At 40.7% G+C, this 17,697-nt stretch overlaps 1 protein-coding gene across 2 annotated transcripts in view; it reads left to right on the plus strand.

The window, feature by feature from the left end:
* Positions 1 to 14,476, plus strand: part of tmem132e (transmembrane protein 132E) — a 601,125-nt gene extending 586,649 nt beyond the window's left edge. For both annotated transcript variants that reach the window (XM_072243258.1, XM_072243259.1), the window contains exon 9: positions 9,539 to 14,476. In XM_072243258.1, the coding sequence (XP_072099359.1) occupies positions 9,539 to 10,747 (1,209 nt within the window). In that variant the 3' untranslated portion in view covers positions 10,748 to 14,476. The remainder of the gene's footprint in view (positions 1 to 9,538) is intronic.
* Positions 14,477 to 17,697: the final 3,221 nt, after the last annotated feature.

Consider the following 17,697-nt stretch of genomic DNA (forward strand, 5'->3'; position numbering starts at 1 on the left):
TCACCTTCCTATGACTTACAACAGTGATTCACAGAATGGAGATGAGATTTATTTAAGTCCTTATTTAGTCCTAAAATTTGGTCCCTTCAGGATTTGTGTTTTTAATGATGAAATCAATGCTCTGAAGTTTGATTTAAATTAGTGACAGGCACATTGGAATCCTGATTTACATATTCCACAGATCCATCATTTACATAGAATTAAATATGACTTCACAGCACAGAAATAGGCAACTGTTTCAATGGGTCTGTGATGTCTTATGGTGCCTATGAACCTTCTTCATCTTGTTATCCCATAAGCATTTTTTCTATTCATTTGTTCTAAATGTATCAATGTTCTTGTCTTGGATACAACACTATTTTGCATTCCATTGACTCCTTGGGTAAAGAAGTTTCTGCAGTGTTGTTTTTCAGAACTTTTCAACAGGCTTGAGATATCACAAGCAGTCACTTGTTTGTGGTGAGTGAGTGTGAGATTTAAAAAGCAAACAGGGTCTTTGAAAACTCTTTGGTGGGCTTGAGATATGGCGGTTTATTAGGCATTTGGCAAGGTGCCAGTAAAAAGAGACTTGGTTTAAGCGGTACAGCCATTGCAAGAATGGACTGTGTTTGAGTGGAGACTTGAAGATTTAGCTCAGGAGATTTCGACAAAGAGAGGTGGATGTGAAAGCAAGTTTCTTTCTTTCTTTTTCTGTTTGGCCTACCAGGCAATGAGAAATGATCTAGAGTCGGTGATTTCTTGCCAGATGACCTATAGTCTTCCTGATCTGCATGCAGTGCATGCAGCTGCAGCTCTTTACACACCATGTTAGGGAACTGGAACTGGATGACCTTAAGCTCACATGGGAGAATGAGGAAGTATCACATCTATGTTACAGGAGGTAGATAGTTGGGTGACTGTCAGGATTGGCAGGTAATACAGATTACTGTTCTATTAGTGGGTAATGCAGACTACCTGTGACCATTCCCTTCAAAACATGTATACTGCTTTGGATACTGTTGGGGAGGGAGAAAAACTATCAAGAGAAAGCCAGAGCAACCAACAGTGACACTGAACCTGCCTCTGTGGCTCAGAAGGGAAGGGGGGAGAAGAGGCTAGTGGTGGTGATAGGAAATTCAACGGTTAGGGCAACAGCAAGGAGATTCTGTGGACATGAAAGACACTGTCCAATGGTTGTTGCCTCCCAGATTGCAGGGTCAGGAATGTCTCAGACTGAGACCACTGCATCTTAAGGGGGGGGGGCGGGTGAACGACCAGAAGTTGTGGTACATATTGGTACCAATGCTGTAGGTAAGAAAAAGGATGAGGTCCTGAAGAAAGGATATAGGGAACTAGGTAGGAAACTGAAAAACAGGATCTCAAGAGGTAGTAATCTTGTGCCATATGCCAGTAAGGATAATAATAGGATGATATGGCAGATGAATGTGTGGCTAATGAATTAGTGCAGGAGGAGGGATTTCAGATTTGTGCACCACTAAATAGAGGAGCAATTCTGTCTGTCCTGCCTTTCCATTATGGCTGATTTGTTATCCCTCTCAGCCCCATTCTTCTGCCTTCTCCCCACATTCGTTGACGCCCTTACTAATCAAGAACCCATCAAAATCCGCTTTACATATACCCAAAGACTTGACCTGTACAGCACCACAGGGCAATGAATTCCACAGACTTGCTACCCTCAGCTAAAGAAATTCTTCCTCATATCTGTCCTAAGGGGTGTCCTTCTATTCTGAGGCTATTTCCTCTGGTTCTAGACTCACCCACTATAAGAAACATACTCTCCATATCCACTTTATCTAGGCCTTTCAATATTCTGTAGGTTTCAATGAGGTTCAATGAGGGAGGGAACGTCGACTCAGACCACGAGAGGCCTGCGTCGGGCATTTTCATGCCTTACAAGGCACAGATTGGAAGTCTGTGTAGGGTGCCACTCCTCGCACAAACACTAGAGCAGTGTGGTTAAGTGCCTTGCTCAAGGACACAAACACACTGCCACAGCTGAAGCTCAAACTAGCGACCTTCAGATCACTAGACAAACGCCTTAACTACTTGCCCAACACATATAACCTATATAAAAAGTATAGCTTATACCTGAACGAGGGGAACCAATATCCTTGCGGGCAGGTTTGCTAGAGCTGTTGGTAGCAGGATGAGAAACAGAATACAAGGTCAGAGTATGGGGCAATTGGTATCTAGAAAGATGCAACTTGTAGAGAGACTGAGAAAGGATAGGCAGTTGATAGGCAAAATTGCAGTGGGTTGAAGTATGTCTCCTTGATGGCAACAAGTATCAGGAACAAGGGAAATGAACTTAAAGTACATGGAATTACAGTGTTGTGCCCATTACAAAAACTTGGCTGTCACAAGGGACGGAGAGAAAGGCAAAAGAGGTGGTTGAGTGGCATTGCTAATCAGGATAGTATCACAAGTGCAGAAAGAGGGGATGTGCTGGAGGGATTGTCTGCTGAGTCAGTGTGAATGGAAGTAAGAAACAGGAAGAGAGAAATCACTCTATTGAGAGTATTCTATAGACTTCCCCCCACCACTCCCCAATAGCAACAAAGATACCAGGAAACAAATCAGAAGCCAAATTTTGGAAAGGTACAAAAATAACAGGGTTGTTGTCATGGGGGTCTTTAATTTCCCTAATGTTAACAGGCAGTAAAAGGTTTAGATGGGGTAGAATTTGTTACGGGTGTCCAGGAAGGATTCCTGGTACAATATGTGGACAGGCCAACTGAGGAGAGGCCATACTGGATGTGGTGCTGGGCAGTGAACCAGATCAGGTAACATGTCACAGTGGATGAGTATTTCAGACACAGTGATACAATTCCCTGACCTTTACCATAGCCTTCGAGAGGGACAGAAGCAGAGCTATGGGAAAGTAGTTTTATCAGGGAGGGGGAATTACGATGTTATTAGGCAGGACCTTGGGATTGTAAATTGACAACAGATGTACTCAGGAAAATGCACAACAGAAATGTGGAGGTTGTTTCAGGAGCATTTACACAGAGTCTGATTAGGTTTATCTCATTGAGACAAGGAAAGGATGGTAGGGTGAAAGAACCGTGGTTGACAAGAGATGTGAAACATTTAGTCAAGGGTTAGAAAGAAGCTTACTTAAGTTTTAGGATGCAAGGATCAGACAGGGCTCTAGAGAGTTACAAGGTTAAAAGTGTACTTAGGAGAGCTAGAAGAGGACATGATAAGGCCTTACTAAGTAAGATTAAAGAAAACACCCAAGGAATATGAAGATAAGGAGGATTAGAGTACATTAGGACTGATAATGGATAGGAAAGAAAACATACCTAGAGTCGGAGGAGGTAGGGGAGATTCTTAATGAATAATTTGTTTCAGTATTCACCAGTGAGAGGGAACTTGGCATTTGTGAGGAAAGCGTAAAACAGAATAATGCACTACAACAGGTTGATGTTAAGAAAGTGTATATACTGGAACTTCTCAAAAACATTAAAATAGATAAGTCCTCAGGACTGGATGGGATATATAGCAGGTTGATGAAGGTAGAGCAGTGGCTGTGTTATATGTAGATTTTAGAAAGGCATTTGATAAGGTTCCCTATGGTAGACTCATTCAGGAAGTCAGAAGGCATTAGATGCAGGGAAACTTGACTGGATTCAGAATTGGCTTGCCCATAGAAGTTAGAAAGTGGTGTAGGTGAAGGGTATTCTGACCCGGAGGTCAGTGACGAGTGGCGTTCCTTAGGGATCCAATCTGGGACCCCTACTCTTTGTGATTTTTATGAATGACTTGGATGAGGAAGTGGAAAGGTGGGTTATTAAGCTTGCAGATAACACTAAGGATGGTGATATTGTGGATAGTGTAGAACATTCTCAAGAGTTACCATGGGACATTCGTAAGATGCAGAGATGGGCTGAGAAGTGGCAGATGGAATCTAACCTGAAAAAGTGTGAAATAATTCACTTTGGAAGGTCAACCTTGAATACAAAATACAGGGTTAGTGGCAGAATTCTTAACAGTATGGAACTGTGGTGTCTTGGGAATCGATCCCTCAGAATTGCAGCTCAAGTTGATAGGGTGTTTGATCTTTATTAGTTGGAGAATTGAGTTCAAGAGTCACAAGGTAATGTTGTAACTCTATAAAACCCCGGTTAGACCACATTTGGAATAGAAAATAGGTGCAGGAGTAGGCCATTCGGCCCTTCGAGCCTGCACCACCATTTATTATGATCATGGCTGATCATCCAACTCAGAACCCTGCACCAGCCTTCCCTCCATACCCCCTGATCCCCGTAGCCACAAGGGCCATATCTAACTCCCTCTTAAATATAGCCAATGAACCGGCCTCAACTGTTTCCTGTGGCGGAGAATTCCACAGATTCACCACTCTCTGTGTGAAGAAGTTTTTCCTAATTTCAGTCCTAAAAGGCTTCCCCTTTATCCTCAAACTGTGACCCCTCGTTCTGGACTTCCCCAACATCGGGAACAATCTTCCTGCATCTAGCCTGTCCAATCCCTTTAGGATTTTATACGTTTCAATCAGATCCCCCCTCAATCTTCTAAATTCCAACGAGTACAAGCCTAGTTCATCCAGTCTTTCTTCATATGAAAGTCCTGCCATCCCAGGAATCAATCTGCTGAACCTTCTTTGTACTCCCTCTATGGCAAGGATGTCTTTCCTCAGATTAGGGGACCAAAACTGCACACAATACTCCAGGTGTGGTCTCACCAAGGCCTTGTACAACTGCAGTAGTACCTCCCTGCTCCTGTACTCAAATCCTCTCGCTATAAATGCCAGCATACCATTCGCCTTTTTCACCGCCTGCTGTACCTGCATGCCCACTTTCAATGACTGGTGTATAATGACACCCAGGTCTTGTTGCACCTCCCCTTTTCCTAATCGGCCACCATTCAGATAATAATCTGTTTTCCTATTTTTGCCACCAAAGTGGATAACTTCACATTTATCCACATTAAATTGCATCTGCCATGAATTTGCCCACTCACCCAACCTATCCAAGTCACCCTGCATCCTCTTAGCATCCTCCTCACAGCTAACACTGCCGCCCAGCTTCGTGTCATCCGCAAACTTGGAGATGCTGTATTTAATTCCCTCATCCAAGTCATTAATATATATTGTAAATAACTGGGGTCCCAGCACTGAGCCTTGCGGTACCCCACTAGTCACTGCCTGCCATTCTGAAAAGGTCCCGTTTATTCCCACTCTTTGCTTCCTGTCTGCTAACCAATTCTCTATTCACGTCAATACCTTACCCCCAATACCGTGTGCTTTAAGTTTGCACACTAATCTCCTGTGTGGGACCTTGTCAAAAGCTTTTTGAAAATCCAAGTATACCACATCCACTGGTTCTCCCCTATCCAATCTACTAGTTACATCCTCAAAAAATTCTATGAGATTCGTCAGACATGATTTTCCTTTCACAAATCTATGCTGACTTTGTCCGATGATTTCACCGCTTTCCAAATGTGCTGTTATCACATCTTTGATAACTGACTCCAGCAGTTTCCCCACCACCGACGTTAGGCTAACCGGTCTATAATTCCCCGGTTTCTCTCTCCCTCCTTTTTTAAAAAGTGGGGTTACATTAGCCACCCTCCAATCCTCAGGAACTAGTCCAGAATCTAACGAGTTTTGAAAAATTATCACTAATGCATCCACTATTTCTTGGGCTACTTCCTTAAGCACTCTAGGATGCAGACCAGAGTATTGTGTTCAATACACCAGAATATTGTGTTCAGCTTCATTGCCTCATTATAGGAAGGCTGTGGAACCTTTAGAGAGGGTGCAAAAGAGATTTCCCAGATGTTGCGTGGATTGGAGAGCTTGCCCTATGAGGATAGGTTGAGCGAGCTTAGGCTCATCTCTTTGGAGCAAAGTAGATGAGAGGTGACTTCATAAGAGGTGTACAAGATGATAATAGACATAGATCAAGTGGACTGACTGCCAGAGACTTCTTCCCAGGGCAGAATTGGCTAATGCAAGTGGGCATACATGATGGCATCTGTTAGTCTCGTGAGACCATGGATCTGCGCCTGGAAAGTCTTGCTTCAGTCTGTGTTAGAGCAACGTCTGTTGTGACTAAGTGGGCATAACTTTAAGGTAATTGGAAGAAAGGTAAAATATTTTCTTACACAGAGTTATGGGTGTGTGGAATGCGCTGCCAGGAGTGATGGTAGGGGAAGACATGTTAGGGACATTTAAGAAACTCTTAGACAGGCACAGATCAAAGAAAAATGGAGGGCTTTGTGGGGGAAAAGGATAAGATTGATCTTATAGTAGATTAAAAGTTCAGCATAAGATGGGTGGAAGGGCCTGTACTGTGCTGTATTTTTCTATGTTCTAAATTTCTGGTTGAATTCATGTGACCACTTTAGATTTATTCTCTCTGAGTGTCTAGAGCATTAATGTGGAACTTGAAATGCATTTTTGCATTAAGGGACTTCATGCAGATGAAATGGAGGGGAAAATCAAGGATAGATGCTTGGGGAAGTTCTGAGGTAACTGCTCAGAAGCAGGAGCAAAGTAATTACATGAGATTCCCTGAGTAGACCTGGGTGTGTAATTGAACCAGAAAAAAGATGGTCCTAGTTGGCTGGAATACAGTGAGGCTGGAGAAAAGTGGATTGATTAGTCTTGTCAAATGCAGTCAAGAAGGATGAGGAAGAATGGTGCTCTGAAGGCAGTCACATAGGATATCCATCATGACAAGCAAAAACATGTCATGATAAAGCTGGTAGGTTTTCAGTATAATCTGTTCTTGCTCTAAGTAACAGCCTCATTTCCAGAGCCTATTGCCTTGAATATGAATTGATGCATTTCCAGATACACTGCTTGTTAAAAATAGCAGGATATTCATAAAAGTCTCTGCAGTAATTAGAGTAGCTTGCCATTCTTTTTCACTGAAAGTGATTCACATTCCGTTGTATTATTGTGTGATGAAGCTTTACAATTATAAAGAGTACAGTTCTTATCAAGACAAATACGATAACTCGGGGGTGGCCAACCTTTTACATTCCATGCATCAATTTTTTCACGCACGAGTTCAGATGCGCCATACAACTCTTGTACCCCCATTCAATTCTTGTAAAAATATGTTAATATAGACATATTTAGCATTTTTACATGATATATTGATTTAATATAAAAACAAGATAAACATTACTTACCTTAATGAGACTTTTAACAAATATATTTTGTTTTCTTTTGATTTCTTCCTTTTTCTTAATCACATATTCTTTCCGTAACTCGGACCCAAGCACTAGCTTCAGTTTTCCTTCTATTTCACAAAATACTCTGCAGATGCTGGGGTCAAAGCAACACTCACAACACACTGGAGGAACTGACAAAGGGTTCCAGCCTGAAACGTTGACTGATTGTTTCCACCAGTTCCTCCTTCTATTTCAGTCTGATGTTGTGTTTTATAATGCCTATTAAAATCATGTCTTCTATTATGCAAGAAAGTGTTTTCACAAACGATGAATAACGGTTTTCCTGATGAACCCGCTATAAATAAGAACTCATTTTCCCACTGTTCATTGAATTCACGCTTACTATCACTTTCTGCTTTTCTTTTGCACTGTGATGGGTAACTGAATGTAAAAACAAGGCTTAATTTTTGAAAAAGTACAAAATGCAAATGTTCACAAAGGACGAACAAAGCACAACTCCATAGTGCACGAGTGTCAATTGTAAACTGACTGGTAAAAACCTGCGACGCACCGCCGGTGCAGACGCCTGGCACCTCAGGATCAAACAAGTACCAAACGTGTATTGAACAGTTATGGAACGCGGCAGAACAAAAGTCCTTCTTTCCTAGTTTGGCTCATTGAACATTTTTTTTAAATTGAAAACAGATTAATGTGAAAGAAGATAACATTCGCCAAAAGGTGTGCACGAAATAATAAAATCGCTAAAAATAATTGCTGAGTTTTAGATTTATTCCCAGTAAAACCCACTTCTAGCTCTAAGCTACTTGAATTCCTGTTATAGATTTTTTTTCTACAGATCGGTTTTTGGTTAATACTTTTTGCATGAGTAGGATTACCTTTTTATTATTATCACGGGGGTGCAATGCGCCACTTTTGCCACATGCACCGTAGGTTGGCCATCCCTGTGATAACTCAATTCAGTTCCAGCTTTTTGCATAGCACTATTTTCTTAGTGGATTACATACCTTTTTTGTACCATTCAATATGATAATGAAAAATGAAGCTAAAAAAGAAGCAAAAGAATATCTGGCCAGAATATTCACTTGGAATTAAAACTCTTCTGCCTCATCATATTCTAAGTCATTTTGAAACTTAATAGTTGCTGAACCATTTTCAAGAATTGAGCTAAATGTTCAAGTCCTACTGAAGGGTCTCAACCCAGAATGTCAACTGTACTCTGTTCCATAGATGCTGCCTGGTCTGCTGAGTTCCTCCAGCATATTATGTACGTTAATGTTTTGTGTACTTACTTGCTTCTTAAAAACATGAACAAGATCTTAATTCCATTTTTTAAATTACAGATTAGACACCTAGTGAATCAGAATCAGGTTTAAAATCACTGGCATATGTTGTGAAATTAGTTGTTTTGCTGCAGCATTACATTGTAATGCATAATAAAAATATAAACTGCAATAAGAAATATATATTTTAAAACTTAAATAAGTTGAGCAAAAAGAGCAAAGAAGATATTGAGGTAGTGTACATGGATTCTTTGTCCATTCAGAAATCTAATGGCAGAGGAGAAGAAGCTGTTCCCGAAACATTGAGTGTGTGTCTTTGGGCTCCTGTACCACCTCCTTGATGACATCAGTGATAAGAAGGCATGTCCTGGGTAATGGAGGTCCTTAACGATGAAGGTCACCTTTTTGAGGCATCACCTTTTGAAGATGTCCTCAGTGCTATGGAGGCTAGTGCCCATGGTGGAGCCAGCTAAGTTTGCAACTTCCTGAAGCTTTCTCCAATTGTTTATAGTGTCCCCTCCATACCAGATGGTGATGCAACCATGAGTCTCCCCAGGCTCTTAATGAAATGTAGCTGTTGTTGTGCCTTCTTTGTAATTAAATCAGTATGTTGGGCACAGGATAGATCTTCAAAGATGTTGACACCCAGCTACTTGAAACTGCTCACCCTTTCCACTGCTGATCCCTCGATGAGGACTGGTATGTGTTCCCTCAACTTTCCCTTCCTGAAGCCCACAATCAATTCCTTGGTCTTACTTACATTGAGTGTGTGGCTAGGCATAGTGCAAATGCTACCTATAAATTTGCTGTGATACAACCATTGTTGACAGAACCTCAGATGGAGATAAGAGCATGTACAGGAGTGAAATATACCAGCTGATGCTAGCTGAGATCCTTGCTCTGGTAGAATTAATCTGATGTTGTCAATTCTTTTCAGGCAATTTGTGAAGTTGGGTGGCAAGGTACTGGTTGAAGTATTTCAATGAAGATTAGTGTTTCAGAAAAGAGAATAAGGCATATCTTATCTCTCAGATCAAATAAAAATCTTAGAAGTAATTATTAATTACCCCCTTTTTTTCTTTTATTTATAGGAAGGTATCTTGAGTTCATGGATTTTCTACAGTGACAATACAGCAGCACCACTGACGCTCTACAATGTCAAAGACTACAACCTAACAATTAGTACACTAAATGATAAAGTGGTCTCTTCTAACCAGGACTCTGCTTGGCCCCTGATATTAGCAGAAGGTGAAGGATCAGGTGAATTTATCAAGGTGGAACTGGGTATCTGTGAACTCTGTAAAAAGGCAAACCGCAAGAGCATACTGTTTGCAACATTTGTTGATGTCAAGGTTCGCTTTGGATCTGATGATGACTCAGAAGAAGACCTAGAAAATACTGGTGAGGATTATGCACCTGATGGAGTTAGATTTGAAGGCAACCCATTTGGTCATAAACCAAAAGAGAAGGGTCAATTTGATTTCCTGCCAGACACTTCTTCAGCAAGTAACCGTGAGGAAAGTGTTATGTGGAAGACCAGCACAACTGTAAAATCAGCTGTGGAAGAAAGGACTGACTCAAAAGCAGAACGAGGCAAGGGTGTTGATGGCATGCAAGATAATGGAGTGCATTTTGATAACACAGGGATGCCCAGCATGCCTCTTGACATTGATGTCACGGATCTGCCAAAAGATCTTGCAGATCCTGATGATGAGTATACCCCCACACCAAGGGGTCTAACTGATTTGGAGATTGGAATGTATGCACTGTTAGGAGTCTTCTGCCTCGCTATACTAGTTTTTCTCATCAATTGCATTGTATTTGTCCTCAAGTATAGGCACAAACGTATTCCCCCAGAGGGTCAAGCTAGCATGGATCACTCTCACCACTGGGTTTTTCTAGGCAATGGACAGCCTCTTCGTACCCAAGCTGACCTGTCACCCCAACCTGAAAGTCCTGGCAATCCCTTGGAAAACATCCAGACCTGCTGCCACAATGATCATCAGAGCAGTGGCAGCTCACAGACAAGTGTACAGAGTCAAGTGCACAGCAGGGCCGATGGGTCATCTGGGAGCTCAGTAAGGGAACACAGTGAGGACCCTCTGCACTCACCCACCTCCAAACGCAAAAGGGTCAAGTTTACTACTTTTGCCACATTGCCGTCAGAAGAGCTTGGCTTGACATACAACTGTATCCCTATAGCTGATGAGGAAGACATTGAGTGGGTCTGCCAGGATATGGGTCTCAGAGACCCAGAGGAACTACAAAACTATATTCAGAGAATAAAGGAGATTGCCTAGGCTGCTGCTACTTTACTTTGCTGCATTTATAGTTACCAGATATTTGTCACATTATACAGTTTTTGGTTTGGTCCACAGAAGGAAACGACAGTGCCTGGAGGCTGGATGAACAGAAAAATGGGCTCCAGCAGCACTTTTGGCCAAATGGGCACTGATGATGCTGCAGTTAACAAAATGGATTTGCACTGAGAAGCTGGTCAACCTTTTCGCAAAGATTACTCTCTATTGAAACAGTATTGACAAATCACAGCTGATGACAGAATATTCTCTTATGATTTAAAAAATGATTGGTTTAGCACAGGGGCATACAGTTTGCTCATAGTGAAATAAAAAGCATGCTGGATCGCTCTATGTAGGCGATGGTGAAATGGGACAGCATTGGCATTTTAATTTCATCTTGGACTCCAGAACACTGAGAACTGCAGAAAATTACCTATTCTGCACAGTGTGGGATTGTTATTAGATGTAAAACACTCCTTGTAGTTGATAGATATGAAAGAAAAAGTACGATAAGACCCTTACCAAAGTGGTTTACCACTGTAATGAGTTGATTGCTTAAGACAAAACTGGAATTGAAACTAAGTGGCAAATGTTGATTTTTTTTTTAAGTATTTTAATCGCAATTTGAGTCCACAGTCAATTCTGTACATTGACAACTTCTATTTCATCCACATTTCGATTTCATTTATTCGCAGTAATGGAAGCTGTTGATGCAAGAGCATGGCACAAATTGCAGTGTTACTACTGGTTGTCGGAAAGCTGATACATGAATGATTAATCAAAGTTAATATGAAAAGGTTTCTCTGTTTATGGGAAACAAATAATGTTCTCAGTGAAGTGTGATAGCAGCAATCTATAAACATTTGTTATTGGCCTCATTTCATTTTAATTTAGTATGCACATTCACAATGCAATTTATGGAAACACTAAAGCGGAAATGTCCATATATGACCTTTCTTAATTAACCACATCGGCAATCAATTATGCTCAATTCTAAAAGAAAACAAAAATCTTAATTTGCTGAAATTGGGATTCAGTGGTTTTAATCACAGAACAACAGTGACAAAATTAATACTTCCAAGAAGATTCTTTATATTTCCTTGAGGTGGTGAGCAGCTACTTTAAATCAGTGAGAGGCATTGACAGAAAATAAACCAAATCCATTGGCTTTTGTAAATTGCCAAAGGAAAATTTAACTCAAATGGCCAGCTGTTGGCAATATGCAGGTAAGGTGTTGGAATGGCCTTTCTAATTAGTGAAGCTGTAAGAAAACACCAATGTCAGTTGTAGGCCAGTGGAATATGCTGACTGATCTACTAGATCTACTATGAATTGAAGGAGGATTATCAGGAAATCATAGATTAATAACAAATGAAGTAAAACATTTTCTCTCTGTACTTCCTAATTACTATTTCTCCTGGAAAAAAACCTGCATCAGGAACTTTGCAGGTTTAAACAATAATAGATCCTCAAGAATGAGGTGATATAGGTGTATTTCATCTTTATGGAATGATGTATACATATTATATACTCTATACATAAGTATATATAGATTTCTATATCATTAAACCAAGCCACAACATTAAGCAAGTTGTTGGTTAAGTTTCACTCTCTCTTGTAGCTTTCACTAGGCCTTTAAGAAAGTCATTTTCATCATAAACTGATACTTCTGATGGCTGAATATATTTGAAACCTCAGTCAGCAGTTCACTGTCTGTTCATAGTTTGATTAATAAATTTATAAACTTCACAAAAGAAATCCACCAGGCAGAGATTTCTGACTCAATGCTTGACAGCTCACAATCCTTCAGTTCATTAAAATGATCAGCGAAGAAACAGTGGCTGGGAAAATCACATATAGAAAATCCCAGAGTTTAGCTTAACCCAGAGCATGGATAAACCACAAGAGGATCTATCTCAATTTTCATGCAGTCCTGTCAATTTTATGACATGGTACAGCCTCATGGCTAAAATGCATATGAATTGTAACTACTTAACAATTTAACCTACAGTATAATCATTTTCAAAGTGTCTTTTCTGTTCAATATTGAAGCAAAAGTATGACCTCACTTTTTGGGCAGTTATCTTGAGGTTGTATCAAAAATGCATTCCAATTATTTTGTAATGATGAGAAGGTTGAGAGTACTTCAGAAGTGCTCTTCAGACATCAGTTTTCTGTCACTAATCTGCACCCAACAATCACTTAACCAGCATCTCACTTTTCTGTCATCATGGCCTCAGCTTTTGTAACTCCATTCCAAATATTATCACCTTGTTAGTTCCATTCCAAAGATCCAGTAAACTTAACTTTTAAAATGTGCCTTTGACTAACTTTCCTAACTTTTCCACCTTTTTCCACTGTGAAGCGCCTTGGGAGTTTTGCTATATTTAATGCAGATTCCAAGTTATTACTGCTTGTCTTGAGATTGTAAAATTTCAAGGTTTATGTACAGCACACAATTTATATCATTATTCCAGATATGGAGAGAGATTGCCGCAAAATTCTGTGTGTTTGAATTTATTGTTTTATAATGTTCCTTTATCGAGTGCACAGAAATAACCTTTATCCATAATGCTCGATGCAGCATGAGTGCAGTTTAGAACTGTAAAGTAAATAATATGGAATAAATGTGTAGGTCCAGATATTTCCCAGCTGATATTAATGAACATACATTTTGCATTTTCATCTGTTATAATTATTGCCATTATTACAATGGCAATAGATCTTCATTATTTAAAATAATCAAACTATCACATCATCAACAGTACCTTTAGGTTTCTGTAACAATTCAAATTTAATTTGTTTCCAAGGGAGCATGACCAGAAACCAACAAGTCTTATTTCCTTGTCAACTGTGGAGCTGATATGCCTATCCAAGCCAACTTGTTGAGGGCAGTTTCCATCCACCTGATTGGAGTACTCCGGTTGGACTATTCATTTCCTCCCTTTTGTCCCAGGTGTATGTCTCCTTCTAGACTCTAAATGCCTTTTGCCAATGGAGACTCCCCATCGTTTCCATCTTCCTCTTCAGTGAGAAATCAGCTTCTGCCAAAAATATCACTTAACCAGCTTCTCATTTTTCTGTCATCATGGCCTCAGCTTGATAAAATATGTAGGATTAAGCATCTCTTTGTATCATTGTTTATTGTGCATCTATGACATCATGGTCAACCATGAAATATCTAAAATTCTTCAAACATAACCCTGCCTTTTTTTGTGTAACTTGTGTAGAATACTTAGAGCTGCGTGCTCCGTGAACCATGTTCTCAAAGACCATACTGACACATTCTATTCATTTTAACTCATTACTCTTCAATTAAATGATTTATAGCTTTAATGATTGTATTCATATTTACCAATAAATATTCAATGATCCATTAAATGCTCTGAAAGCCTCCTCATCTATTTCACAGAATCCTGGATAATTTCTGTCAATGTCTCCCCTCTTCTAGATGCAGGTATTGAATGTGTTGCCTCATTAGCCCGTACACTGTAGAAGTCTGTTAGGAGCAAGGCAGTTAGGGAATCTACTAGCAGCACTGGGAATCAAGCACTGCTACAGGAGATTCATCTATTGAACTTTCCAGGCTTAAGATCAATTGAAAATTCTTCCATGTATCAGCTTTCAAAAAATAACCAGTGAGGCTACATAATGTTATCAAATTAATGAATGGTGCACAATATACCAATTCTTTATACAATATGTATAGTATACAGTAACATAAGTTAATTTAAGTCCTGTTATCATCCTTAATACAGTCTAATCAGTACTTCTGTTCTCCTTGTCTTGGTCTTCATTTCATATTCATATTCATTTTATTTACCTATCAAAACCAACTACGTGTTCTTGAACAATCTGAAAATCGCTCATTTTACTTGGTCCATATTTCATTCAAAATGCACTAATTCTAATTCCTTATAATTCAGAAATGATGTTCAGATAAGTTCATATTTTTCCCTCTTCTGCCCTACAGCATTGTGCTTCATACACTGTGGAGGGCTGTTAGATTTAATTGCTCCAAGACCATTGAAAACAATTATAAATTACTACCCTAAACTTCAGTTGTAGGAGTCTGTAGAACTCCTTGTTCAGGAGTTGCCTCCTGGCTTGCACATATTGTTCAATGTGAATGTCTGCCTCAACAATAGGAGTTTACAGCTTTACATATTTGATAGCAATCTTTATACTATTAAGATAGAAATTGTAGAGTGCATAGAAACATACTCAAGTGGAATTGGTTGAAGCATTGCACCCATTTCATCCATGACAGCAGGACTCTGCATGACAAGCAAGTAGTTGTGCATGGATGTTGAAGCTAGAGGATTCCCCAGATCAGTGGCTGAGCATAAATTTGTGATTCATGTGGAATCCCTTAATTTACTTGTATGTTCCCTGTATGGTCAGAGCTCTGAAAGGGATGGGTTCTCTATGATAATCGCTGGTGGAAATATTACTGCATTTAGGCGAGTTAATCCTGTTGAGGGAGTGAGAAAGTCCCACTGCAAAGCACAATGACTTACAATATGTATGGGCTATTCCTCTTAGAAACACGAGTTGGCCTTCTGACAAGGCCTTGCTTCCCAGAGAAGGCCCACACTTTCTCCCAGATGTCAAATGAGCATTGCATGAAGATTGACATCATATTATGTTCCCAGCAGTCTCCGTGCATAACGTACACACCAATGTTTATATCTCTGTCTTGATTATAAATGATATTTTACACATCAATTAATATTTGGATTATATTTCATGAGATTGTAAAATTAGCAGCTATGTCATAGTCATAGTCATACTTTATTGATCCCGGGGGAAATTGGTTTCCGTTACAGTTGCACCATAAATAATTAGATAGTAATAAAACCATAAATAGTTAAATAGTAATATGTAAATTATGCCAGGAAATAAGTCCAGGACCAGCCTATTGGCTCAGGGTGTCTGACCCTCCAAGGGCGGAGTTGTAAAGTTTGATGGCCACAGGCAAGAATGACTCCCTATGCTCTGTGTTGCATCTCGGTGGAATGAGTCTCTGGCTGAAAGTACTCCTGTGCCCACCCAGATGGGAGACATTGACCAAGATGACATGCAACTTGGACAGCATCCTCCTTTCAGACATCACCGTCAGAGAGTCCAGTTCCATCCCCACAACATCACTGGCCTTACGAATGAGTTTGTTGATTCTGTTGGTGTCTGCTACCCTCAGCCTGCTGCCCCAGCTCACAACAGCAAACATGATTGCACTGGTCACCACAGACTCGTAGAACATCCTCAGCATCGTCCGACAGATGTTAAAGGACCTCAGTCTCCTCAGGAAATAGAGACGCTCTGACCCTTATTGTAGACAGCCTCAGTGTTCTTTGACCAGTCCAGTTTATTGTCAATTCGTATGCCCAGGTATTTGTAATCCCCCACCATGTCCACACTGACCCCCTGAATGGAAACGGGTCACCGGTACCTTAGCTCTCCTCAGGTCTACCACCAGCTCCTTAGTCTTTTTCACATTAAGCTGCAGATAATTTTGCTCACACCATGTGACAAAGTTTCCTACTGTAGCCCTGTACTCAGCCTCATCTCCCTTGCTGATACATCCAACTATGGCAGAGTCATCAGAAAACTTCTGAAGATGACAAGACTCTGTGCAGTAGTTGAAGTCCGAGGTGTAAATGGTGAAGAGAAAGGGAGACAAGACAGTCCCCTGTGGAGCCCCAGTGCTGCTGATCACTCTGTCGGACACACAGTGTTGCAAGCACACGTACTGTGGTCTGCCAGTCAGGTAATCAAGAATCCATGACACCGGGAAAGCATCCACCTGCATCGCTGTCAGCTTCTCCCCCAGCAGAGTAGGACGGATGGTGTTGAACGCACTGGAGAAGTCAAACATGACCTTCACAGTGCTCGCTGGCTTGTCCAGGTGGGCGTCGACACAGTTTAGCAGGTAGACGATGGCATCCTCAACTCCTAGTCGGGGCTGGTAGGTAAACTGGAGGGGATCTATGGGTTGTTGCCCTATAATGAATGCCACAAAACTTGAAGGAAAAAAAGCATGTTTATCATCAATAGTGTGAAAATAATTGTATGGCTCTGCAGCAGAAAGCATTGTAATGCAAATAATGGTGAAACTGGAATTTAAGTTCCTCGATAAATTGTAGAACACTAAATCTTCCTGTAAAAATAGGAGGAAAGAGTTTTTCAAATAAAGAAGTGAAAGGGCCCATACTATCTTAGAAACAGAAAACCTACAGCACAATACAGACCCTGCGGCCCACATAGCTGTGCCGAACATGTCCTTAACTGAGAAATTACCTAGGGTTACATATAGCCCTCTATTTTTCTGAGCTCCATTTGCCTGTCCAGGAGTCTCTTAAAAGACCCCATCATATCTACCTCCACAACTGTCACCGGCAACCCATTCTACACACTCACCACTCTCTGTGTAAAGAACTTACCCCTGATATCTGCTCTGCACCTACTTTCAAGCACCTTAAAACTGCCCTCTCAATATAGTCATTTCAGCCCTGGGAAAAAGCCTCTGACTATCCACACGATCAATGCCTCTCATCATCTTATACACCTCTATCAGGTCACTTCTCATCACTTCGCTCCAGGGAAAATACCATGCTCCCCAATCCAGGCAACATCCTGGTAAATCTCTTCTGCACCCTTTCTATGGTTTCCGTATCCTTCCTATAGTGAGGCGACCAGAACTGAGCACAGTATTCCAAGTGGGGTCTGACCAGGGTCCTAAATGGCTGCAACATCGCCTCTCAGCTCCTAAACTCAATTCCCATGATTGATGAAGGCCAATGTACCGTACGCTTTTTTAACCACAGAGTCAACCTGCACAGCAGCTTTGAATGTCCTATGGACTCAGACCCCAAGATTCCTCAGATCCTCCACACTGCCAAGAGTCTTACCATTAATGCTATATTCTGCCATCATATCTGACCTACCAG

This window comes from Mobula birostris, chromosome 25 (assembly GCF_030028105.1).
Source record: "Mobula birostris isolate sMobBir1 chromosome 25, sMobBir1.hap1, whole genome shotgun sequence".
In the NCBI taxonomy this organism is placed as follows: Eukaryota; Metazoa; Chordata; class Chondrichthyes; order Myliobatiformes; family Myliobatidae; genus Mobula; species Mobula birostris.